The 25471-nt window shown below is 47.1% G+C and overlaps 2 protein-coding genes across 7 annotated transcripts in view; one reads left to right on the top strand and one right to left on the bottom strand.

The window, feature by feature from the left end:
- Positions 1-4372, top strand: part of CASP9 (caspase 9) — a 22090-nt gene extending 17718 nt beyond the window's left edge. For 3 of the 6 annotated variants that reach the window (XM_012187488.5, XM_060396599.1, XM_042257438.2), the window contains 2 exons: positions 603-712; positions 2699-4372. In XM_012187488.5, the coding sequence (XP_012042878.3) occupies positions 603-712; positions 2699-2788 (200 nt within the window). In that variant the 3' untranslated portion in view covers positions 2789-4372. Of the gene's footprint in view, positions 1-602 lie in introns of all 6 variants that reach the window. The other 3 variants (XM_060396596.1, XM_060396598.1, XM_060396597.1) reach the window with 1 other exon arrangement.
- On the bottom strand, positions 3479-21628 carry LOC101111210 (chymotrypsin-like elastase family member 2A). Its single transcript, XM_060395959.1, has 7 exons — positions 21589-21628; positions 21235-21422; positions 16424-16521; positions 14519-14647; positions 12144-12280; positions 9096-9241; positions 3479-7925 (listed from the first exon to the last, which is right to left on the bottom strand). The coding sequence occupies exons 1-7, from the start codon at positions 21626-21628 to the stop codon at positions 7665-7667; spliced, it is 999 nt and encodes a 332-aa protein (XP_060251942.1). The 3' UTR covers positions 3479-7664.
- Between the last annotated feature and the right edge of the window lie 3843 nt (positions 21629-25471).

Here is a 25471-nt window from a genome sequence, read left to right on the forward strand (position 1 = left end):
GAGACCTTGTCCTTCTGGCTGGCAAATCCCCTCATCTGCCCTGGAGGCAGCAGTGCTGTGAAGGACAGACCTGGGTGTGAGTCTTGGTTCTGCCACTTTGTTGTCTCTGTGACCCTGAGTAAGTTGAGCTTCAGCTCAGGGCAAGGCAGTCAAGGTGCCTAGAACGCACAATAGAAGAAGGCAAGCACCCTTGTTTCGGTGTGCCTTGGTCTCCTCACCCTTGTCCTGGCCCTGCCTCAGTCTTCTCATCTTTAAAATGGGAATATTAACTGTACCTTGGGGATCATCATGGTGATTTTAACAAGGTGTCTGGCCCACTGCTGAGCCCAGTGCCTGGCACACAGCAGGTGTGACAAATGTTTGTTTCCTTCTTTCTTATCCCTTGGAAGACTCACCTGACTTCTCCAAGCCTAGATTGCCTTGTTGGGAAAACAAGAACCCTAACCAAAGTCACAGGGTAGTGGCGAGGATGAAATAAGATCATGCAGAGCCCAGAGATGCAGGCTCTGGAGGGCTGTGGACATCAGTCAAGGTCTAGCGGTGGGCCCACCTGCATGGGGAGGGTGGCTCCCCAGCGAAGCTCAGCCTTTCTCCTTCCGCAGGCTTTGTCTCCTGGAGGGATCCCAAGAGCGGCTCCTGGTACATCGAGACCCTGGACAGCATTTTTGAGCAGTGGGCTCACTGTGAGGACCTTCAGACCCTCCTCCTCAGGGTGAGGCTGCTGGAGGGCCAGTGTGTCCTCCCCAGGGTGGGGGTGAGCAGGGCCCCAAGCCCGAGCACAGATTTCTTCTGCAAGCCAAAGGCTTGCCCTGAGGGTTGATGCTTTTGCTTCTGCAAATGCACGAAGTGACTGCCTGTAGTGGGGCTTCCCTGGTGGCTCCGTGCTAAAGAATCCGCCTGCCGATGCAGGAGATGTGGATTCGGTCCCTGGGTCAGGAACGTCCCCTGGAGGAGGGCATGGCAGCCCACTCCAGGATTCTTGCCTGGAGAATCCCATGGACAGGGGAGCCTGGCAAGCTGCAGTCCATGGGGTTGGGAAGAGTCGGACACGACTAAGTGACTAAAACAACGAACAGCAGCGCTGCCTGCAGTGACATTTGCTCGTTATGCCAAAGACAGCCTTCCCTGGCCTCTGAGGTGCCAGGCTGACGCCTCCCACACTCCCCACTGATGGAGCCAGTCCTCATTGCCAGCGTGGGACGGCCCAGTACCCGAGCACAGCCCCTGATGGCAGGTTGCAGGCCTGTACCTTCTGCCCCTCTGTGTAGTCTTCACTCTTGACCCTCAAGAATCAGGAATCCCTTTAGTATCTCCTGACTTGGGAGGCCCCAGTGAGAATAGCGAAGCATGGCTGGACAATGCCCCACTCAGGGTGGTTGTTCCTCCAAGGGGCTCAGAACATGTTGGGTGCCCTCCTGCTCTGCTCAGGTTTTTTGTGCCACGAGAAGGGGCTGTGAGGGCTCCTCCTTCCTCCTGGGGAGGCTCTGGCTCTGAGCTTTGCTGAGCAGAGGAGAGGAGAAAAGCAGGTGCAGGGCCATCCCTGGCAGGACTCCAGGGGCACCATGAGCCATGGCCATGGAGGAGAAAGTCTCACAGGCTGTTGAGGGCCCATCAGGGCTAAGCAATGTGCTCAACTCCTGGGCCCCGTCTCTTCTCTCAACTTTTCTTCATTAATTTAATCTGACTTGAATTTTGTGAATTTTGAATTTTCTTTTTAGAAAACTTTTATTGGAGTATAGTTGATTTACAGTGTTGTGTTATTAATAATTTCAAGTGAACGGCAAAGTGAATCAGTTATACATACATTTATCCACTCTTCTTTAGATTCTTTTTCCACATAGGCCATCACGGAGTGTTAAGTAGAGTCCCCTGTGCTATACAGTAGGCTCTTATTTGTTATCTGTTTTATGTATGGTAGTGTGTATATGGGCTTCCCCGGTGGCTCAGACGGTAAAGCATCTGCCTGCAATGCGGGAGACCCGGGTTCAATCCCTGGGTCGGGAAGATCCCCTGGAGAAGGAAATGGCAACCCACTGGGGTACTCTTGCCTGGAAAATTTCCATGGACTGAAAAGCCTGGTAGGCTACTGTCCACAGGGTCACAAAGAGTCAGACACGACTGAGCAACTTCACTTATGGTATTTGTCTTTGTTTGACTTCACTCAGTATGACAATCTCTAAGTCTATCCTTATTGCTGCAAATGGCATTCTTTTGTTATTTTTATGGTGAATTTTGACTTTTCTAAACTTATAATTGAGATGCTTGTTCCCTTATCTCCACCCCCTGCCCAGCACACGCGTACACATACACATACATATACACACACTCAAGAAGGCTGCAGCCAGAGCTATTTTTTGTTTCATTTTATTTTTTAAAGATTTTTTTGATGTGGACCATATTTAAAGTATTTATTGGATTTGTTACAACATTGCTTCTGTTTTCTGTTTTGGTTTTTTGGCCACAAGCCATGTGGGATCCTAGCTCCCTGACCAGGGATTGAACGTGCATCCCCTGCAGTGGAAGGTGAAGTCTTAACTCCTGGACCACCAGGGAAGTCCCTAGAGTTGTTTTTAAAGTTCTGACTTGGTGTGCATTCCCCGAAAGTTCTGACTTGGTGTGCATTCCCCGCAGCCTCGCTTTGGAATTCTTCCTTCAGTGGAGAGAACTCACAGGCCTCCCTGTGGTTGTGTTTTCACAGGTCGCTAATGCTGTTTCAGTGAAAGGAATTTACAAACAGATCCCTGGCTGTTTTAATTTCCTCCGGAAAAAACTTTTCTTTAAAACATAATGAGATCAGGACCCCTCACCCTACCTTACTGTTCACCCTGAAACCTTCCTGCTCCAGCTCTGGCTGTGGCTAAGGCCTGGACTTTCCTACCACTGTGGCTGACATCCATTGGAGGTTTCTGTAGCCTGTAGAGGGTCTGCTCTCTCCCCACGGGCAGCAGGCAGTCCTAGTAGCTTCCAAGTTGGAGCCAAATGACCAGCGATGGAGGAGGAGAAGCAGAACGCCATGGACACTATGGGGCTTTTTGCCCTTGACCCATTCATGGCTAGCGGCTGTGGCCTGTGACCCCTGTGTTTTCTCTACATCAGGGCTTCTCAGCTTCGGCACAGCTGACATTGGGGCCAGAGAATCCTTTGTTGTGCACTGTGGAATGGGCCATCCTGTGCACTGTGGAATGTTGAGCAGCCTGGCCTCTACCCACCTCTCTTGAGTCTTGACAACCAAACGTGTCTTCAGATATTGCCAAATCGTCCTCATAGACCCCTACTGGGGAACCACTGATCTATAGGAAATTTTTTCTGCAAACAAACCAGCATCTCTCTTAGATCAGTTTAAGGCTACCAGAATCTGAAGAGCTAGAATCTGTAAATCCTAAATGAAATTTTAAAAATTATCAAGTTTTTCTATATTGCAGTGTTCTTAAAAAAGAAAAAAAAGTTGAATATGGACTCTCTTTCACCCATTTCCCCCTTATTTTGCTCTAACTTTTTATTGTTTCTCATATAAAGGAGACTGTGGCTTTTTGGGAAATATTTCCCCAGCTCTTACTTCTTTTGAACCCCCTACCCCATCCCAAGAAGTGACTGGGGTGGGAGCCGTGTTTTGGGGGAGGTTAAGTCACTTGTCCACGGAACACAATTAACCAGTGGAGAGACATGGCCAGACTTGGGCCTTCTTGAGTCCAGCCTGTGTCTTCCTGGCTTCAGGACCCTCGTCCTCCTCATCCCCCACCCACTTGCTGAGCCTGTAAGCTCAGCTTAAAGACCTCGAGCCTGTTTCTTGCTTTCAGGGCCCTAGACATAAGTACGGTTTGCTAATAAGACTCTCACCAAGATGTGATTCAAGTAGTTGTCACTTTATTGTTATTTTTCTCCTGTGACTTTTCCAAGTCTGAAACAGTCCCAGGGACTTCTGGTGGTTAGTTATTTTCAATCACCTGCAGGACACACAAGAAAATAATCAGGTTAACTCAGCAGAGCAGAGCCTTGTGTGCAGATTCCCAGCTTTCTCCCTCCCGACTCTGCGCTGCCTGTGTGAATCAGGCAGCCGGAGTTGAAGCAGCTCTCCCCAGGAGCTCTAATGATGCTTGGGAGAAAAGATGTCATCACAGCTTTAAATGGATTTCCTGTAAAAAAGGAGCCTTAGCCAAGCAGTTCAGTTTGGGCTTCAGGGTGGAGGTGGAGTGGGGCTGGGAACTTATGGGCATGTCTGTATATGTGATTTGTTTCTCAAAAGATTTGAGAGACCTGAAATTGTTAACAGTTGTTGCTGTTTGCCAGGCAATGTTGTGCACTATGGAAGGGGCTGTAACCCGTTTTCAGAAGCTATTTGGCATCTATTAAACATTCTAATGTGCCAACTCCATGATCCTTTGATGCTGCAGGATCTGTGTAACGTAGAGACTCTGACCAGTGCAAGGATGTATGTCCAAGGATGTTCACTGCAGCCATGTGAGAGGGGAAAATAGGAAAAGAGATGAAATCTTCATTCATTATATTCATACTATGGAATCTTACTTAGAATGAATAGATATATATGGGCTCACATGTATAGTGTGACATGGTGTTAAGTGAAAAAACCAAGTTGCAGAACGTATGAGAAGTAAAATCCTATTTTTGGTTAGAAGACAGTGTGTTTATATGTACATATATAAATGTTTTATAGATGAACCTAAATCAAGACCACACACCAAGTGTTGGTTATGATTATCTCTGGATGGTGGGATTGCAGGTGTCATGCCAAGTGAGGGGTGTCTACTTCTTGATTTGATACACTCCTATATTCTTTTCATATTTTTTACCAAGAGTATGTACTATAAAGCTGGTGAATACCAGTGATTCATTTAATATCTGTTGAAAGGATGAATGCCCCTGGCCATCTGTCTCCTGTCAACTTTGCAGCTCCTGACCTTGGTTTGTCACCTGTCTGGATTTAGAACTCCAGGCTGCACAGAGTGTGCCCCCACTGTGTCCCCCGGGCTGGGACCACTGCAAGGTTCCACTGGCCCCTCTGCAGTTGCTGGGGTGGCCTCCCCAAGAGGACAGCTGGAAGCTTGGCTCTGCTGCTTCTGGAACCTGTCACAGGCACATGTGCCTACCCTGACTGTTGTCCCAGGAACACAGGACCCCTGCCCAGCTGCCTTGCAAGCCTTGTTTTCCCTGTTGATTCTCTCTGACATCAGGCTTTCAGCTGAGGCCAGCTCTGTTGTGCGTGTGTTTGTGGCTGGGAACAGCTGATATTGGGACCAGAAGACAGGACAGTTGCTCCCAGTCCCTGCTTGGGGCCCCCAAGGTGCTGCCAGGGCCAGCTGCCTGGTGACTCACACAGCAGCTGGGGCTGGAGAGCATCCCTGGACTTGGCTGCAAAACACTCTAATTATCCTCCCATCTAATCTGTCCTGGGCCAGGCTCCTTTGAAATGCTGGTGGTACCTCCAAAGTTGGACTCGGGTTTTCCTCTGCCAGGATGAGATCATAGCTTTTCCCCAGTTGACTGAAAAAAATCTTGTAAATTAATGGCCACTCTCTTCTTGATTTTACATTTTCTCTAACAAACTTTTCTGGAACCTCTGGTGCCTAAAACCACTTGTTGGCAAAAGAAATGCCAACAGACAGACAAATGAGCAAGGAGCCGGCAAGTATTATTGGGAAAACTCGGAGACAGCCACCTGCTTGTTTTGACAGTGCCCATTTGACAGTGCTGTCTTCCTCCTGGGACCGCATGCTCACGGCTGTGGTGTCATATTTGATTTTATAATGGAGCGTTGGTTTGGTTTAATTAAACAGCTCTCTCTGTAAATTCAACTTAAAATAATGAAATCAGATGCCAACTTTCCCTTCTTTGAGAGCTCTGACACTACAACTCCCACTTGTTCTGGCTCCTAAAAGAGTGAGTGAGTCTTAGTCTAGTTCAAGTCCCATTTTACAGAAGAGCAAACTGAGGTGGTGGCAGTGCTGGGGGTGGTGGGTAAAAAAGTGTCCCCCTGCCAATGCAAGCGGACATGGGTTCGATCCCTGGTCCAGGAAGATTTCACATGCCAGAGGCAACTACACCCATGTGCTGCAACTACGGAAGCCCACGCTCTGCAACAAAAGAAGCCATTGCAATGAGAAGCTCTCACATCACATCTGGAGAGTAGCCCTGGCTCACTGCAACTAGAGGAAGCCTGTGCACAGCCAGGAAGACCCAGCGCAAACAAAAAAGGAAAAAAAAAAGTGCCCCCAATCAGCACAGTGTCCTCCTCTTCCCCCCTCGCCCAAACATCCATCATCAGGCGCGACACCTTAATCCCTCCCCCAGGTACCCCCCAGGCCTGCCCTTCTTGTGACATCTCTCCATGTTCTGGCTGTTTTCACCTACTGTTGATTATATCCATGGCTGCTCCCAAGATTGGTGCTTGTTTTTTTTTTTTTTTTAATACAATTTTTTTTGGTTTCCATTATAAACGAATGTTTATCCATTGTTTTTAAAAAATAGGAATTGAGCTGGTTTGGAAGTTTGTGAGGAACTGATTTTGAGTTAACAGGATCAAGCTCTTTGGGGACACAGTCACAGTTGTAGTGGGACCAACTCAGCTCCATTTACCCAGACTGTCTTGGTCTGAAACACAAAGTCCTGCATCCTAGGAAACCTCCCAGTCCAGGGCGAACTGAGATGATTGGTCACCCTACAGAATATCTGGGGGACCCTTTGGTTTATTTTTTATTACTTTTTAAACTTGTTTGATTTTAATGAAAAATTCTACCACTATAAACAAGCATTGCTTACATTTAGAAAAATTTTATCTACCAGCTAATAAAATAACATATATTAGTCTTGTTACTTTGGGCTGTAAAATAACCTATAGTAGATCTTTCCCCATTAACACAGATATGGCTTTTTGAATATATAACCAAGGCTTCCCTGGTGGCTCAGATGGTAAAGAATCCGCCTGCAATGCAGGAGACCTGTGTTCGATCCCTGGGCTGGGAAGAGCCCCTGGAGGAGGATACTCCAGTATTTTTGCCTGGAGAATCCCCATGGACAGAGGAGCCTGGTGGGCTACAGTCCATGGGGTCGCAAAGAGTTAGACACGACTGAGTGACTAAGCTCAGCATAGCACAGCACACATGTAACCCCAGAACATGTGATTCAGCTTTTTAAAAAAATGGTTTGGTTCTCTTTTCCTGAATTCAAGAAGTCTTTTTGCCTCTGAAAATCTCTTATCTCTCCTGTAATTAAGAAAATTGCAATGATATTTTACATCAGAGATTCTACATAAAATTAAATGTAAAGTTACAGTGGAGGTAACTAACTCTTATGTATCACTTAATTGGGGTCATTAAGGTTTAACACTGCTCTTTAATTGCTAAAATTATGGGGGACCCCTTTAGAAGGACTAGTTTCCAACAATTAAGGCTGTGGGGGACTCAAATGATTGGGTTTTGGGCTTTGCAGATAAATGTAGCATTGGGCAGTAGGGTCTGGGCTTACACATAGATAAAGAGAAGTAAAATACTCCATGAATCCTGGGAAAACCGCTCTTAATGCTGGAGGAGTAACCTTTATTTTCAACCTCTTTGGACAAAGCTCTCCTCTACGTGCCTTTTCACTCAACTTACACAGAAACTGTGAAGGCCCATGGGGAGCCCTGTGGAGGTTGCCCAAGTCTGCACTTTCTAGCTTTCAGGAGGAGGGAGGGGATTCTTAGAACTTAGGTGGGCATGGCCCTCACTGGGCCAGGGGAGGGCAGGGCCCGTGGGGCTCACGGCCTGTCCAGTTCTTACCGAATTGATCCAGTCATTGTAGTTGGAGACCCGTGTGAAGACGGAGGGCTTGCGGTAGTAGTTGCAGCCGAGGGAGGACCCGAAGCTGACTATGCCGTGCACCTGCCACTGGCCGTTATCCGCCTGGCAGTTCAGTGGCCCACCGGAGTCCCCCTGGGGAAGAACAGAGTTGTGTCAGGAGGGGCCTGGGGGCTTGGGCAGGGGCGTGGGAGGGGCAGGGGCTGCTCTTCAGAGCCCTTGTTTTACACATTGGCAGTGTATTTATATTGTTCCATGTGGGTCGCCAAGTTCCCTGAGGCCAGCCCTCGCAGTCACAGCTCAAGATGGCACCATAATACTGATAGGAGCTAGCCCTTGCTCTTCCTCGGTGCCTGGAGTGGTGCTGAGCACTTTATAGGCCTTATTCCATTTCATCTTTACCAAAATCTACGGGGTAAGTATTGCTACCTGGTGGCTCAGATGGTAAAGAATCCGCCTGCAATGAAGAAGACCTGGGTTCGATCCCTGGGTCAGGAAGATCCCCTGGAGAAGGGAATGGCAAACCCATCCCAGTACTCTTGCTTGGAGAATCCCATGGACAGAAAAGCCTGGAAGGCTATAGTCCACAGGGTCTCAGAGAGTTGGACACGACTGAGTGACTAACACACACACCATTTCACCGAAGAGAAAAGCAAAACTCCTCAGTCTGAGGTTGTGCAGGCAGTAAGTGAAGGAGCTGAGATGTGTCCCTGAGTTAGAAATTGATTTACTCCACCACCATTGGGAGTTCCCTCCCACTGAGGGAGTTTCCTGGGAGCTGGTCTGCATGGGCAAAAAGTGGAGGTCTCCAGTGTAAACTGAAGGACACATGAGGCTCCTTCCTGCCCTGTGCTCATGTTGCAAAGCCCACCACATAGCAAGTCTGTTTGGTTAAGATGGTGTGTCTAGAAAGGCCGTGTCGTAGCTATCCTGAAGCGACCATCATGAATGGGGTTAATTCAACAGATAAACTTGAAATCATCTCGGAAAGATCCTGACTCAGCAAATAGGTCCCCTTGTCTCTCTTCCTAGACAGAGGGAAGAATAAGTGATGACAGTAATGAGAGACCTCAATGGGACTCAAGGCAGGACCTTCCAGCAGTGAGAGGGTAGACACTATTACAAGGAGAATCTCAAAACATCTTTTCTGGAGACTGAAAGGACAAAGGTCAAGGTCTCAACCATGTGAAGCTGCTTCCTAGCACTTCTGCCGGCAGGTGGGAGGATAGAGTCTAGGACCCTGAAAGACTCTCCGCACCTTCAGGTCCATTTTGCTGGGGGCGGGGGGTGACTTCCTGGACTCACATTGCAGCTGGAGGTCACGCCGTCTCCCCCAGCGCAGATCATATTGGTCTTCACAGTGCTGCCCCACCAACTAGGTTGGGAGCATGTGGCATAGTCCACAACCAGCAGCTCACCCTGCTGCAGGATGTCAGGAAGAGCTCCGTTGGCTGCATGAGACAAGAGAGCAGGTGTCACAGGGACAAAGGGAAAAAGCAAGTAGGGGATACCTACTGAATTTTCTGCCCAGCCCCTTTTCCTCTGGTCCCTCTTCCTTCCTTCCATCTATAGGGTTGCCATGGAAGCAGCCAGTTTGCCTACATTGTATCCTCACAGTTGATTGGCCACTGCTGATTGGTGCAGGGGTGAACACCTGACTCCAGCTAAGCCAATGAGCTCCTTTTCCTGGGAATTTGGGGTTGGGACTAAGAAATCCCAGCCAGAGAGGATATAAATCTGGGAGCTGTTGGTATTGGCCGCCATTTTCTTCTCGGGAGAGAAGGATGAAATAGACCCATGAAGAAAAGAAATTCTGAGAGAGGGTTTCCTGAGTTTCTAACAATCTTTCAGTGTCCAGTTTTCTCCTGTTCATTAAGCCTGGCTCTCTGCCCTTGACTGAGTCTCTTGTTGTTCAGTTAGTTGTGTCTGACTCTTTGCGACCCCATGGAATGCAGCACGCGAGGCTTCCCTATCATTCACTATTTCCCAGAGTTTGCTCAAACTCATGTCCATTGTGTTGATGATACCATCCATCTATCTCATTTTCTGTCGCCACTTTCTCCTCCTGCCCTCAATCTTTCCTCATATCAGGGTCTTTTCCAGTGAGTCAGCTCTTTGCATCAGGAGTTCAAAGTATTGGAACTTCAGCTTCAGCATCACTTCTTCCAAGGAAAATTCAGGGTTGATTTCCTTTAGGATTGATTGGTTTGATCTCCTTGCTGTCCAAGGGACTCTCAAGCATCTTCTCCAGCACCACAGTTAAAAAGCTTCAGTTCTTTGTCTCTCAGCCTTCTTTGTGGTCCAACTCTCACATCTGTTCATGACTACTGGAAAAACCATAGCTTTGACTGTATGGACCTTTGTCAGCAAAGTGACGTCTCTGCTTTTTAATACACTGTCTAGGTTCGTCATAGCTTTTCTTCCAAGAAGTAAGCATTTTTTAATTTCGTGGCTGAAGGTGAGCACTGAATTTCTTAAATCCTTATAACAAACTCCCCTTTTGACTGAGTTGGCTCCGTGGATTTCTACCACTTACCATAATATGACAATGAGCCTACTGGCATTTGGAGCCCCAGGTTGGGAAAAATATTTGAATGTGTTGAAAGTAAAGCTTTCCTAATTGTTCGCAATGACACTGCCATCACACTTTCAGTACTACCACCACTGCTACTAATGGCCAGGCTTAATAGTATTCTTCACTTGCATTTTATTAGGCTTTTCAAATACTATGCTAATCCTCATGATAGATATTAATTCCTGTTTTGACACGTGTGACACTGAAGCCAAGAGAAGTTAAGCGGTTTTCCCAAGAGCACTCTAATTAACTCCATTCTAACCTGTGTTACTTCACTTTCACTTTTCACTTTCATGCATTGGAGAAGGAAATGGCAACCCACTTCAGTGTTCTCGCCTGGAGAATCCCAGGGACGGGGCAGCCTGGTAGGTTGCTGTCTATGGGGTCGCACAGAGTCGGACACAACTGAAGCGACTTGGCAGCAGCAGCAGCAGCAATCTGTGTTACGTTTTGCAAGTGTATGGGCATTTTCACATCTCTTTAAATGTTCACCAACTGTATTTCCATTTTACAGATGAGGAAACTGAGGCTTCAACATGGCTTGCCTGAGGTTACGCAGCTAGTGGCCAACATAGCTGGGAATAAAGTCAAGCACTTGGACCCTTCCCTGGCTCTTGCTGCCTCCAGTGAAACACATTCTGCCTGGGTGTTTTCTGATAAATGAACCAGTGGCTGAATTTGTATCTCAATAAGTAAGAGATACATCTCCACTTCTCACTTCTGCTAAGTGTCCATGGGTCCTGTTTTTGCAGATAAGCAGACAAGAGGGTGATATCAATTTGAGTGTATGTGTGTCGATGGACCTCTGTAAAAAAATGTCACTTACAGGTTTGTCATTATGAGGAAAAGTAGTCACTTATTTGCATGGGCCTTCCTGGAATTTTCCAAACCTCTGGTGATTTCCCAAGGGGAGGGCAGGTCCTCTGCTCCTTCTTGGTGACTTACTGTCATTGGATTTCTGACCCTTAGGGAGACCCACATGTACTCAGAGTCTGAGTGGCACGGTAAGGCGGCACGTGACCAGTGAGGTTTGAGATGGGAAGGTCCTCTGATGAGGACCCCAGGGACCTTTGTGGAGCTGTAGAATCCTGAGGTCACGGAGTGAATGCTATTTTAGGCCCTGGCTTTGGGCCATAGGAGGGACTTCTATGCCAGATGTCAGGTAGTCACGGTGACAGTGACAACGGCTAACACATAGCACCATGTGCCAGGCACTGGTCTAAGTGCTTCCCATGTATCATCGGCAACCTTGTGATACAGAGCCTATTATTATCCCCATTTTACAGATGAGGAAACTTCAGCATGGAAAGGCTAAGCACTCTGCATGTGGCCACACAGCAAATAGGTGGAGGAACTGGATTTGAGGCCAGGCATTCTGAATTCCTACCTGTCTGTGTGCATGCACGTGTGCGTGCTCAGTCGCTTTAGTCATGTCCAACTCTATGCGACCCTATGGCCTGTAGCCCACCAGGCTTCTCTGTCCATAGGACTCTCCGGCAAGAGTACTGGAGTGGGTTCCCATGCCCTCCTCCAGGGCATCTTCCCGACCCTGGAGATGAACGCTTGTCTCCTGCGTCTCGTCCCCTGCATTGCAGGTGGATTCTTGACCCACTGAGCCACCTGGAAAGGCCTTATCTGTCTACACTATCCTTCTTCTCCAAGGCAGCAGGCACTTCTTCAGACTCCTTGGATAATGAGCGGAGAGAAAACCCCTGTCTGAACCGCGGTGACATCGCCCCCTTCCCTTGGGAGCCATGGAGCTCCCAGCACCCACTTACTCTGCAGTCTTCCCCAGCCCGTGACGTAGCAGACGTAGTTGTTGGGCAGGATGGTGCCGGCAGGCGGCAGGCAGCCCAGCTGGATCTTGTCAGTCAGGGGGACAGAGCTGGCCAGTTTGAGCAGGGCAATGTCGTTCCTGGGTTGGAAAAGAAGTGGAGCATAACTAGAGGGTTGACTGGTTCTGTCCAAGTTATATTTCTGATTCTAGCCCCAGCTGGGATCACTGAACCCCGTCCCTGGCTGGACTGATGCTGACTCTTCCTGCTGTTGGGGTTACGAGGGATTGGGAGCAGCTATGGTTAAACCCCAAGACTGCATTTAAAAAGAAAATTTTGGCCACATTCAGCAGCGTGTGGAATCTTAGTTCTCCTGCCAGGGATTGAACCCATACCCCCTGCAGTGAAAGGCAGAGTCTTCACCACTGGGCCACTGGAGGAGTCCCCCCAGGACTGTATTTTGTCCCTGGTGGAGCTTGAAGCCCTAAATTCCTAAAGGCCTTTCAGGGGACTGTTTAAAACAGAGAGGGCAAGTCGGTCTGTCTTGCAAAGTCCACTCTGATGGATTAGTTGTGGCTGCCTGGCAGGCTGCATTGACAAGGATTCTGAGGTTCTTTCCAGGATCAGCAAGGGAATAAATCCATGATTGCTTGGGGATGTCCATGCTGGCCTTGTACTTCCTGTGTTTGGTTTAGAAAACAGCAGATGTTCAGACCAAAAGGACTTTTTGCCTTTATTCTTCACTCTCTTTTCCACCTTGAGCTCTGCTGTCAGATTTATCCCTGAGTTTCATGTCCTTGTCTAGGAAACCTTTAGCGACTGGCCAATCACATTTTAGACGATGGCTGCAATGAGATCTCCCACCTGTTGGTGCTTGTTGCAATGTGATGTTGACACTGTCTGTTGAGAGCTGGGGGTCTCAGTTTCTTTCCCCTGGGTGGGGATGGGGGGCCTGTGATGTTTAGGAAGTGACACCATGTGACTTCTGAGACTAAGTCATGACAAGAGATGAAGCTTCTGTAAGATCTTTCAAGATTTCCTTTCTTAGATCCTAACCTCTGTGCCACGAAGAAGCCAAGGCCACATGGAGAGGCCATATGTAGCTAAAAATCTCTCTCTCCACTCTCTGCCCAGCCATCTCCTTCCCATCTCTTAAAGCCTCTCTGGACACATTCCGTGTCATGTTATGGCTTTCCAATGTCTTGTCTGTGTGTGTTTCATCTAGCTGACTAGTCCCTTTGGGGGCAGAGACTGCCTTATGACTCACGGACTCCTTGCATCCTTTGTGAGCCATCATCAGTGCTGGACCACGGCAGGCTGCCCAGATGAAAGAGCGCAGAGAGTTATGGCCACAAGGCATCCTCTGCTGTCCCCTGGGCTGTGATGCAGCGTCATGGGAAGATTTGGTGAGTGAGCTTTCTGGGCAGCCATTCAAGAGTGGCATCTTGGGCTGCAGAAGAGGCCTTGTGTGTGGTTAAATTATGCAAATTTGAAGAGTTGGCTGGGGTACTTCTTTCTAAAGGCCCTTCTGGAACTGCAGATGTGCCCTTGGGGGATGGGAGAGGATGATGGATACATCTGGGTTCCAGGATGGTGATGGGGAAGCAGGAAAAGGGGAGATAACTTTCTGTCCCTGGTGGGGAGATGCCAACAATGCCACACGGTCGTTATTCATATCTAAGCCAGCAGGCTCCTTAACCACCCCCCGCACTGCCTCACAGCCGCACTTCTGGCCATGGGCACCCTGAGAGCTGCTGCAGTGACCTGTGCATCTCTATGCGTCCAGCACTCAGTGTGGTATGTGGAACATGGGTAGGGGGATGGTCACCATGCTCAGGGTGAGCATGGGTGGCATGTGTTCGTCTAAGGAGCTGGGGAGTAGAGTCTCCCTGCTGGTTGGGGAACCATCACTAGGGTTTTGCAGAGCTCTGAACCCTTGACTAGCTTCCTGTGTCTGTTACCGAGGCTGCTTTGTAGGGTTTCAGGGAGTCTTTCTTTTTAAAAGATCTTGCTGGGAGGAGGTACAGGGTGGAGGAAGGCAGGAAGGACATGTCCCACTCTGCTTATGGACTCCACTCCCAGTCGTGGGGCCTGTAGACCCATCTCTGTGTCCTCAGGGTTTGGCACAGAATAAATCCATGGTCAGTGAGTGCCTGGGGTGGACTGGAACCCTGTAGACTTAACTGGCAGGAGATCTAGGTTCCCCCCGCCACCGCAGTCACATGCCAGCCAGGCCTCTTTGGGGCTGAGAACCTCTCCCGGCTCCCTACAGAAGGAATAAAGGATGGGACAGCACCCACTGCTTTCTGGGAGACAGCCCACCCTCAGTCTGTGTCCCTGCCAGCCCACCCCCCAAAGTGCACCCAGACAGAACGCACCCTTGGGCGAGCTGGTTGGAGTTCCACTTCTCGTGGATCACAGACTTGGAGACTGCGACGGTCAGTGAGCCAGACTCAGCGGTGGAGAGACTCTGCCGGCCCACCACCACGCGGTAGGTCCTGGAGGAGCTGGGGGAGAGGGGGCCGGGCAGGGAAGGTGAGCTCTGGGCTGTCCTTTCCTCTCTCTGAGCGCTATGGGCTGGGACATCCCAGTGAATGTACCAGTTAGAGACCAAGCTCTGGACGGTGCTGGGGGACCCCAGCCAGCTCCTGCTCCAAGAGCCACTAGTTGGCACTGGGAATTTTTCTTTCCTTGGGGCAATCAGTTAGTTACAACATAACATAAAAACTACAACAAAACGGTAATTACAACTATATGATACCAACTGTAAACTATAATATAAAATAAAATTATAATAATATAAGCTGTATGTTACTATAGGGGAAGTAAGATGGATACAGATAACTGCAGTCATTTAACTTAAAGGGCATTTTTTATTTTAATTTTAAAATTTTATTATCTTTTTTGGCCACAACTATATAGCATGCAGAACTTCCCTAACCAGGGATCGAACCTGTGCCCCCTGCAGTGAAGCACAGAGTCTTAACTACTGGACCACTAGGGAAGTTCCCAAGGCCATTTTGTTTAGTTTAACTCCTCATTTCCTGTTTTTAAATGGGGAACCTGAGGCTTGCATGCGTGAGCGCGTGCTCAACTGAGCGCGTGCTCAGTTGTGTCTGACTGTTTGTGACCCCATGGACTGTAGCCTGCCAGGCTCCTCTGTCCATGGGATTCTCCAGGCAAGAATACTGCAGTAGGTTGCCATTTCCTTCTCCAGGGGATCTTCTTGACTCAAGAATCAAAGCTGCATCTCCTGCGTCTCCTGCCTTGGCAGGCTGATTCTTTACCCTTGAACCACCTAGGAAGCCAGCCTGAGGCTTAGGAAGGACTAACTGGTCCAAAGTCTTACTCTCCAGCTCGTTAGTGACAACTCAGAGGTAGAAGCAGGACTCCTGAATCCCAGACCTCTGTGATTTCCCCCACCACCTCATAGAACTTGTAAATTAGGTAGAGAGAAGGGACCACCCCTGACAATGAGAGTGTCCCACTGGCCCAGTGGAAAATCCAGTGAGCGCCAGCCTGGGTATGCCAAGCAGAGGCTGTAGGGAAGGAAGAGGACAAGGTGAACAGTGGATGTCAGAGAGCCTTTCCCTTCCCTGTGGGCCTTATAATGGTGCTAGTTTCACTTTTATTGAGCGCTTGCTCTGTGCTGGCCCGTTTACTGCATCATCTCATTGAATCCACACTGAATACCCATGGATGCTTCCCCGGAGGCTTAGTGGTAAAGAATCTGCCTGCCAATGCAGGAGACACAGATTCGATTCCTGGGTTGGGAAGATCCCCTGGAGAAGGAAATGGTAACCCACTCCAGTATTCGTGCATAGAAAATCCCATGGAAAGAGGAGCCTGGCAGGCTACAGTCCATGGGGTCGCAAAGAGTCAGACACGACTGAGCGACTAAACTGCAACTACTGCAAATACTGTTAGCTGCTTTTTTGTGGGTGATGGTATTGAGACTTGAAGAAGTCATTTAAGTAGCTCAAGTGAACCAAGTTCCAGATCCAGAGGCCATATCTAGTTCGCCCCAAAAGGGAAGAAGATGGGCCTCTCCCTCCCCATAGTCCCCCTCAGTGCCCTGCACAGAATGGGCAATCCATATCGTATATATGGGTCTACCAACAGACTGAACTATAGATCGAAGAGAGAGTATTTCTTGGCCAAGAAAGTGGTTATGTGCGATGCTGCTTTATATGGGGTGGTTTGGGCCATCTGGGCTCTAACTCTGAGAGATGAGTGCTGGCCAGTAGGGTGAGCAGGCGGGGAGACGGGGGAATAGCAATTACCTGATGCAGTGGGCCGCTGTTAGGACCCAGTTTTGTTGTATCAGAGACCCTCCGCAGGTGTGACGCCACTGGCCGCTGGAGCTGTACTGCAGGGAGACCTGGGAAGAAGCACAGGTGGTCCCATAGCTGAAAGGGTCCCAGCCCCGGCAGTGGGGGCAGGGGAAGTTGAGCAAGCAAGACGCTCGCCTCAGGTGCAAAATCTAAGGGGGCGAGCAGAAACTAATCCAGCTACATAACATTTTAATAGTCTTTAGAAAATTAACACAAAAAATCTATGATGAACAAAATGTCAAAAATGTAAATAAAAACTCTATTAAGAAGTAATTAGTTAAAAAAATTTTTTTTTGGCTGTGCTGCGGGGCATGTAGGATATTCATTCCCCAGCCAGGGATGGAGGCCACGCCCCTTGCATTGGAAGTGGGGAATCTTAGCCCTGGACTGCCAGGGAAGTCCAAGAAGTAATTGTTTTGAACATCTTTCTGTAGTGCAACTTGTTGGGATTTTTCCTTTCTTGGGAGCTATTTCTTCAGGACATATTCCTCCAATTTAATATGTGTAAAGCAAAATTGTGATCCCTTCTGCCCACTTCCTGAATCTGTGCTTCCCTTAAATTTTCTTGTCTTGGTAAATGGCAAACCAGCTGTACCTGCTGTTCAGGCCAAAACTCTTGGCGGTGAATTTGATGCTTCTCTTTCTCTCATATGCCTCATTCGAACCCACCAGCAAATCCCACCAGCTCTACTTCCAGAATATGTGGACAGAACGCCTCCCTCCTACCACCTCAACTGCTGGTCCCCATCATCTTCACATCTCACCTGGATTATTATTGTAGCTTCCTATGTATTGACCCTGATCTCGGTCTGGCCCCTTCCTCACCCCATTTCTCAACACGGTGGGCAGAATGATCCTTTTAAAATGTGAGCTTAATTATGTTTCTCCTCTGCTCTGAACTGCTGGTGGCTTCTGCTCTCATACGATGTAAACCCCAAACTGTACAATGCCCTACAAGGTTCTACACGACCACCCTCACCTTACAGGCTCTCATTCCCCTTTCTGCTCCGGCCACACTGACCTCCACGAGTTTCTGGAAACACAACAAGCCCATTTCTGCCTCAGAGCCTTTGCGTTTGCTATTCCTTCTGCCCGAACTATTCTTCTGTAAAGTATTAGCATAGGTTTCTCCTTCACTTCCTGCAGGTCTGTGCTCTTCCCTGTGAGGTTCTCTGTGATCACCTTATCTAAGGGTATGCACACTCATATCCACACAAGTGTACATGCGTATCCTTACACACCCATGCACACATATGGACACACACAGCTCTTTCCTCGTGTTCTGTTTTATTCTTCATCTATCATCACCTGATGTTATGAATTTGCCCATTCAATGGTTGATACTCTCATTCTCCCACTTTAATATAAGCTCTGTGAATTTCATTTCCACTGCTGTATTCCAGGTGCCTAGAACAGTTCCTGTCTCATAGTGGGTCCTTAATAAATTGAACAAGTGAGTTAATCAGAAAATGAGTGAATGAATGAAAATGGACTCACCAGGGCAAGTGTCTGGTCTCTCTTGCCGAACTTGTCGCCTATTGCTCTTCAGTTTTTCCTTGAAGACTAAATCCACTCATAGGATTATGAAAATACTTAAGTGCACTTTACCCCTGACGACTCCTCAACTTGTTTTTTTAAAGAAAAACTTGTTTCCACTTAGATTTGATTGCTTAATGGGTGTGGATTGGAACTTGAAGGTGGTTGCATTTGGCACCATTTGGGTCTCTGTGGAAGCTGTCCCATCTCCTTCCCCTTGAAGTCCCTGCCAAGGCCAAATAGAAAGGAGGGAGGTGACAGCAGGGCATTGCCTGCTCTGACCATGGTTCCTGTGGAGGAAAAGCAGGAGTGATGCTGCTTTTCTCCAAATATCACTTCTGATTATCCCCATGACATCTTGTTTGCTTCACATTAAGGGGACTTAGATTAACTGACCTTTTAAAAACAATGCTTAAAATTAGACCAAATTAAAAAGATACCTAAAAGGATGCCCCATGCCCAAATCTCCAAATAGGCTGAAATCATCCTACCGATGTGAAAATTTGAAATAATGTATAAACATACAATTTGTGGGCAGCAAAGTGTGGCCACAAGAGCAAAGGTTAAACCAAATTTGACTCTGCACTTTCCCCCAGGCTAACTGGGTCACTTTGGGCAATTATATAACTTTTCTGAGCCCCAGTCACCTTGTCTAGAAAATGGGAATTATAATGCTTGTCTGGGGCTCTTGGGATTATTAATAATCATAATAGCTAACACTTTAAATATCTAATAATTTGAACACTTACCATATACCAGACACTGTTCTGAGCTCAGAGTGTAAATAAGCTCACATCACAATCGCAGTAATCTCATGAAGCACTATTATTATTCCCACTTTACAAGGCAGTGAATAGAAATTTGTACAACATGGTCCACATCATAAGGGGTGCCATGTATTTTTAATATTACTCACTGAGAAAGGTAAATTGAGTTGCTTCACTTGTACACTAGTATGTGCCATAGCATGAATAGTCTGGCTCCAGAATCTATTTGGAAACTTTACACATCCTACTTTATTATTATCTCTTTTTTTTGGCTATGCCCTGCAGCATGTGGGATCTTCATTCCCTCCCAGAGACAGAATCCATGCCCCCTACAGTGGAGATGAGGAGTTTTAAACACTGGGCCACCAGTGAAGTCCTACACACTCTACTTTAATTTTAAACCATCTAGCACTTTATTTTCCAGTGTCTAGTGGATTGTGACCTAGAATCATAATCTTGAGATGAGTGTGGAACAGAAGAGACCCCTCAGCCAATGTAGAGCAAATTATATTTGTTTAAAATTTTGATATTTTGTTCATTATGATAAAGTTTGATTTTTTAAAAAAATATTGCATTAAAAATTCATTTTGGTTACTGAGTTTTGTGGCCCTTCCTTAACTTTTGCCCCCAAAGTGTGTGCCTCGTTTGCCTCACCCTGGTCCCCACCCGGCTTGACCTGCCCACCCATCCTGATTAAAAAAATCTCCTAGGGAAGCAGAAGCAGGAAGTGTAGTGAGACCCTTCTAAGACTAGCGTCAGTTGGTTCCCAAGGCAAGGATGCGTTTGTATCAGCAAGTGGTACCGAGGTGGAGCCAATGGTCCAGAGGGTGAGGAGTTATTTTGGTAGGCAGCATTGATTGATTCTCAGCACAAGGGTGACCTCTACTTAAGGGGGAGGTATAGGGCCCCTCTTCCAAATTCCCAGAAAAAATATATTGTGGGAGTGTGAGAAAAGTAGAAGAACTGGCAAAAGTACACAGAGCTAAGTACTGGGTTGGCTAAAAAATTCGTTTGGGTTTTCTTTTGGTAACATCTTATAGAAAAATCTGAATGAATTCTATGGCCAATCCAATACATAAATTGTGAATTGTCTGTCGCCATCTATGACTGAAGCTCTCCTAATTGAGGGGAGGATGAATGGATGTTGCATTCCCTCCATGAAACCTACTGATGGCTGCATGGGCACTCTGAGCACTCCCTTACATTGTAAACTCACCCCACTCAACCTTTCTGCGCCCAAACCTGTGTATGCCAGTTGTACTCATATTGTAATCGTGTGCATTAATTAAATATGTAACCAATGAAATATGAGTTCTAAAAGATAGCTGTGGTTTACATGGAAACTAAGGTAAGTGCTTGGAAGAGACCAGATAACCATGACTTTTAAAAAATTGCGGTGAATTAAGCATAGATGGAAAAACTGAAAAAATTGAGAAAATAGGTCATCATGATCTGGAAGGGCTGTTAGATTGCTTCTTGAGTATCTCATAGTCAGTTACTCTACTTTAAAGAAATGGAATTACAGATGATATTGTGGGGATGATTTATACAAGATAGATTGGTGACTAAATGCATATTTATAAGTTTTCAGTTAAATAAGTATTTAAAGGATATGTGTGATTTCTAATAATTTATCTATAACCAATCTTTCAATTTGTTGTTTAGTCGCTAAGTCATGTCTGACTCTTGGCAACCCCATGGACTGTAGCCCCACCAGGCTCCTCTGTCCATGGGATTTCCCAGGCAAGAATACTGAAGTGGGTTGCCATTTCCTTCTCTGGGGCATCTTCTTGACCCAGGGATTGAACCTAGGTCTCCTGCATTGGCAGGCGGGTTCTTTGCCACTGAGCCTATTACTCAATCCCAATCATGTCAGATAAGAGATATTTTACTATATTTATTAATGTCAGTGTACGCTTCACATATTTCTTTCATGAGTCTTACCACTAACAGGTCCTAGTAATTTGTGCCTGTGCCCCACCCGGCATTTTTAGTCACCTTATTGTTAGAATTATTTCAAGGTAAGGAGGCATTTACTTTATTGGTAACATCGATTTGCCTGTAGTCAAGAATTAATTTGCATAAAATAGCACTGATTGGTTCCTGAAAGCAAGGAATATTTGCATAAAGAGTGATGAATGGATCTTCAGATAACAATATATTTGTAAGCAAACATCTGATTGGTTAACAGAAAGAATGTATTTGTGAATTTGTGTGGATGGGTTGTGGGCTAGGGCAGATCTTTATCCTCGTTAGAGAAGGCCCCTCTCCTTCCACCCCCAAGGTTGACCAAGGGCACAGAAATGTATTTTTTATTGTTGAATTCCCCCATCCTGCCTGTTGAGTCCCCACCAATCCTCGTTTTTGCCAGTGCAATAGACCCTGTGGTGGAGGGTAAAGGGCTGATGTTATTTATGGAAGGACAAGGAGGCAAGAAGTAGAGTATGGGGGACTCACCTGCCAGGGCCAGCTGTTGGGCCTTGCATCTTCACCTCCAACCACTCTGGACAGTTGCGGTGGGTAAGTGGGGACCCCGCAGCTGAGAGCTGTAGAAAGAGAAAGGGTTGTAAACCCAGGGAGCAGTGACCCAAACAATCTACCCCATACTTCCTGAATTCCCAACCCCCAAATAGAGAATCCCTGTTCTAGAAGGATCCTTACAGGTTGTAGAGTCCTACCCTTTGTTACTCTTTTCTGAAATTTCACTCCAGCTTTCCTACAACCACAGGACTGAGCCCAGCGGGTGCAGGGAGGTCCCATCCTCAGTTCCACCAGGAGGCTGGAAAAGTGCCTCTGGGCGACAGGGCTTACCTCCAGCCACCAGCGTAGACAGCAGTAAGGCCCTGATCATGGTGTGTCCGTAAGGAGTCCTGTATGTGTGGCCCTGGCTAAGGCCCTGGTTTTATGAGTGGGCTTATCGGACAGAGATATACTAGGAAAATTCAAGATGGGGATTTTCTCAAAGCCCAGTGGAAAAATGGCCCATGGCCAATATTCTTTTTCCATTTTCCCTAATTGACACCCTGAAAATACTTGGAAAAAGATGCCAAACGGGGATGTTGAAATATGGGTTCTATCCGCTTTCAACAGATTATATATTATGAGAAGAAGAAAAATATTGGCCCTTGGAGTTGTGTTTTCATAGAAAACATTAGGTTGCATGCTGAACAAACAGTTCTAGGCCAGTGATCCTCAATGGTGCTGGTATTATCCACCAAGGGGACATTTGGCAACGTCCAGAGACATTTTTGGTTGTTATGGCGAGGGATGGGGTACTGTTGGCATCTAGTGGGTAGAGTCTAGAGATGTTGCTAAATACCCCACAAAGGCACAGGGGCCTGTAACAACGAGGAACAATTCCCCCTCAATTGTCAGTGGCACCGAGGTTGAGGAAGCCTGTTCTAGGCCATACCTCAGCTTGCTGGGTGGCCTAGGATAAGCCACAGAAGTCTCAAGGCCTGGGGCCTACCCGTCTATGAAACAAGGAGAGAAATGTGTGCCCAGTCTGTTTTGCAATGAAATGGTGAGGATTTGAAAAATGCGCTTACCTGAACAGCTGGGGTTTGACAGCCCCAGAATGGGCAGCTGCAGGGGGCTTTATTGGGATGGCTCAAGAGTATTTATCATCCCCTCCTAGGACCACAGCAGTTTGTACTTCTCCAGTAACTTCCAAATGAGGTCAAAGCAGGAACTTCTTAGAAAAGGAGGCGGACACTGGCCCAACATACATGTCAGATGCACTCACATGTCTTACCTAACCTCAGTCTTATGAAATCTAGCAAAAGGTCCCATATTTCAAATGAAGAAGCTGAGTTTCAGAGAGGTAAAGTGAACTTGCTCAAGATTACACAGCTTTTAAAGTGGCACAAGGGGGCTTCCAACTTAGGCTGGTCTGATTTCCAAGCTCCTTTACTTGAGGATGCTGAAGGTGGCATTTCAAATGTCCTCCCAGTACTGCAATAAGCCCCTTGTGTTTGGTGGGTAGCAGGGTGCATGGGTGGGAAAAAGGAGTGAGGGTTTCCTGGTGGACGTTCTTATTCTTCCTTAAAACTTCATTCTCCTTGCTTATGGTCAGAGCACAGTTCCAGGAAGGCCAGGCTCTGGTGAGACAGACCTGCCCTGTGACCACAGATTCTACCTTTTGCCCAGCCAGAAAGGCAGAGCAGAGAGTGGACTTGAACTGCTAAGACTTGAGTTCAAGTCCTCATTGAGTCAGAACTGAGTGTTACAGCTTGGACAGACAAGTCACTGGGCCTGAGTTTCCTAAATAACAATCCAGGCCTGGATTACAGGATTGTCATATGGGTGGGAAAAATTTGTAATTGGCCGAGAATCATGAGGAGGGTGAGGGAGCCTGGGGTGTAGAATCCCATTGCGCTAGATGCCAGAATACCTGGGTTCTAGTCCCAACTCCACCCCTAACTTCTTTAACAGTTTGGGCTCTTGTTTGTAGTCGAGCAGTCACTACAACAACAAACTATTTCTGAAGTTTCCTATTTTATCTTGAATTAATGTGAATATGCCATTCTGTTCCCTGTATCTGTGTTTATTTTACTATAAAAATAAGATTTTCCTGTAGGAGGTCACTGAACAAATACCGGTTTGGCACATGCCATGGGCTTGCTGTGTGACCTTGGGCAAGTCACACAGGTCCTTTGGCCTGGGGCTGTTTATGAATGAAACACAGAGGACATATGCCCAGCCTATTTCATCACATTTCTGGGAGGGTTTGGAAATGACAAAAATCTTCATCTAATAGGCTGAAGCCAAAGAGTCATTCACTGGGACACAAGGTGGAAAAGCCCAGGAGCAGGGCTGGTTTCAGGCACGGCTGGATCCAGGGCTCTGGGGATGTCCCCAGCACTCAGTTTATCTCTGTCTTTTGTCTCTGCTTTTCACTGTGAGAGTCCACTCTCAAGCTCCATTACATGGCCTGTAGGAGCTCCAGGTTGTCCTATGGGGACAAGAAGGTTACAGAATCTCTTGTCCAGGGTTTCTCAACTGTGGCGCTATTGACAATTTGGATGATGGTTCTTTGTTATGAGACCCAGAATCCTGTGAACTACAATCCTGTGCCTTGAAGGATATTTAGCAGCAGTCCTGGTTCCCACCCGCTAGATGCCAGTAGTCTCTTCCCTCCTCCTCCAAGTTGTGACAACCAGAAGTGTCTGTACTCATTGTAGAATGTATTCTAGAGAGCAAAACCATCCCCTCCATTTTGCTGCTGTAGCCTCACATCGCTCATCTTCAAACCCATCAGGGAATGAGCGAGAGCTTCCTGGTAGTTCCCACAGAAGTCCTGTAACTCTCTCTGATTGGACCTGCCTCAGGTCACATGACCATCCCTGAACCAATGGTTGTGGTGGGAGAGGGGATGCATGTGTGGATTGGCCAGGTTTAGGACCTGGAGGACAAGTCCTACCCCTGGATCTGGGCACCAGGCTCCAGATGGAGGTGCGGGGGAGGGACAGCACCAAAATAATAATCCAGGTTTCTGGAGAGGGAATAGAGGCTGGGAGAACAGATGAGTTTTATAGCCCACTTCCTCCCACTGGGGCTCAGTCCCCATTTATATGTTGATGGACAACCAGGCAATCTGTGAAGTTCTAAACTGCGCTGTGTCCTTGAGGTCTCAGTGGGGCCATGGAGATGCAGACATGAAATTTCATGAGATTTATGACTCATTTATAAGGGTTCCTCTGAGAAATCCAATGCTCAGGGGTTAGAGACTTGGGTTTGCAGCCCTGTGATTCTGGTAGTGACTCTGGTTTGGATCCTCACTGCTCACAGAGTGGTTTGGACCAGCATCGCTTAGGATCTGGTTAGAAATGCAGACTCATGTATCCACACCTACTGACTCAGCATCTGCAGTTTAACAAGATACCTCGGTGATTCTCTTGTTTGTTAAAATTTGAGAAGACCTGAGCTAGAGCAAGTTTCATCTCTAACTCAATTTCTTCACCTATCAAATAGAATAAAAAAATCTTATCCAGCTCTTGGGGTTGTTGTTAGAATTAAACAATGGTTTATTCACTTAGAACACTGAGAATTGTCAATGTGCAATAAAATGTTCACTCTCCAGCCCTGAGACCTGCAGATCTCAGATATCAGAATAGCACAGAATTATTCAAACTTTACCATCAAAGAATCTGAGGAGATCAGGGGTTTGCAACCTGTTCCTACAGATGACCAGACAGCAAATGTTTTAGGCTTATGGGCCATACGGTTTCAGTTACGACAATTCTGCTGTTATATGACAAAAAGCAGCCCAATAGGCATAGCTGTTTTCCAGGAAAACTTTATTTACAAAACAGATTTGTTTTTCAGGCTCTGATGTTCAGTAGATTAATGATCTGGGGTCTAGCATGTGGCAGTCACAACAGCAAATGTCTGGGAAGTTTCATTCTTCACCTGGAAAGCTTGATCTGAATTTTGCAGCTTATTTCATCAAACAGCTGGGTTTATCTTAACGTGCATTTTTTTTCTTCCCACACAATCTTCATAGGAAATCGGTGCTTTGGGAAGATGCTCTGTGTTTATTCTCTGCCATTACATGCCCCCTGGCCTATCACCATGTGAAAATTTGCAGATATGTGGTCCTACTTGATGAGTGAGTTTTAGGGAACTGGCCACCAGGGCCTGCTGCGAATAAAGCTCCCCCTCCTAAGGAATAAAAGGGAGAGGGGAGATGTGC

The sequence above is a fragment of the Ovis aries genome, chromosome 12, assembly GCF_016772045.2.
Source record: "Ovis aries strain OAR_USU_Benz2616 breed Rambouillet chromosome 12, ARS-UI_Ramb_v3.0, whole genome shotgun sequence".
Taxonomy (NCBI): Eukaryota; Metazoa; Chordata; class Mammalia; order Artiodactyla; family Bovidae; genus Ovis; species Ovis aries.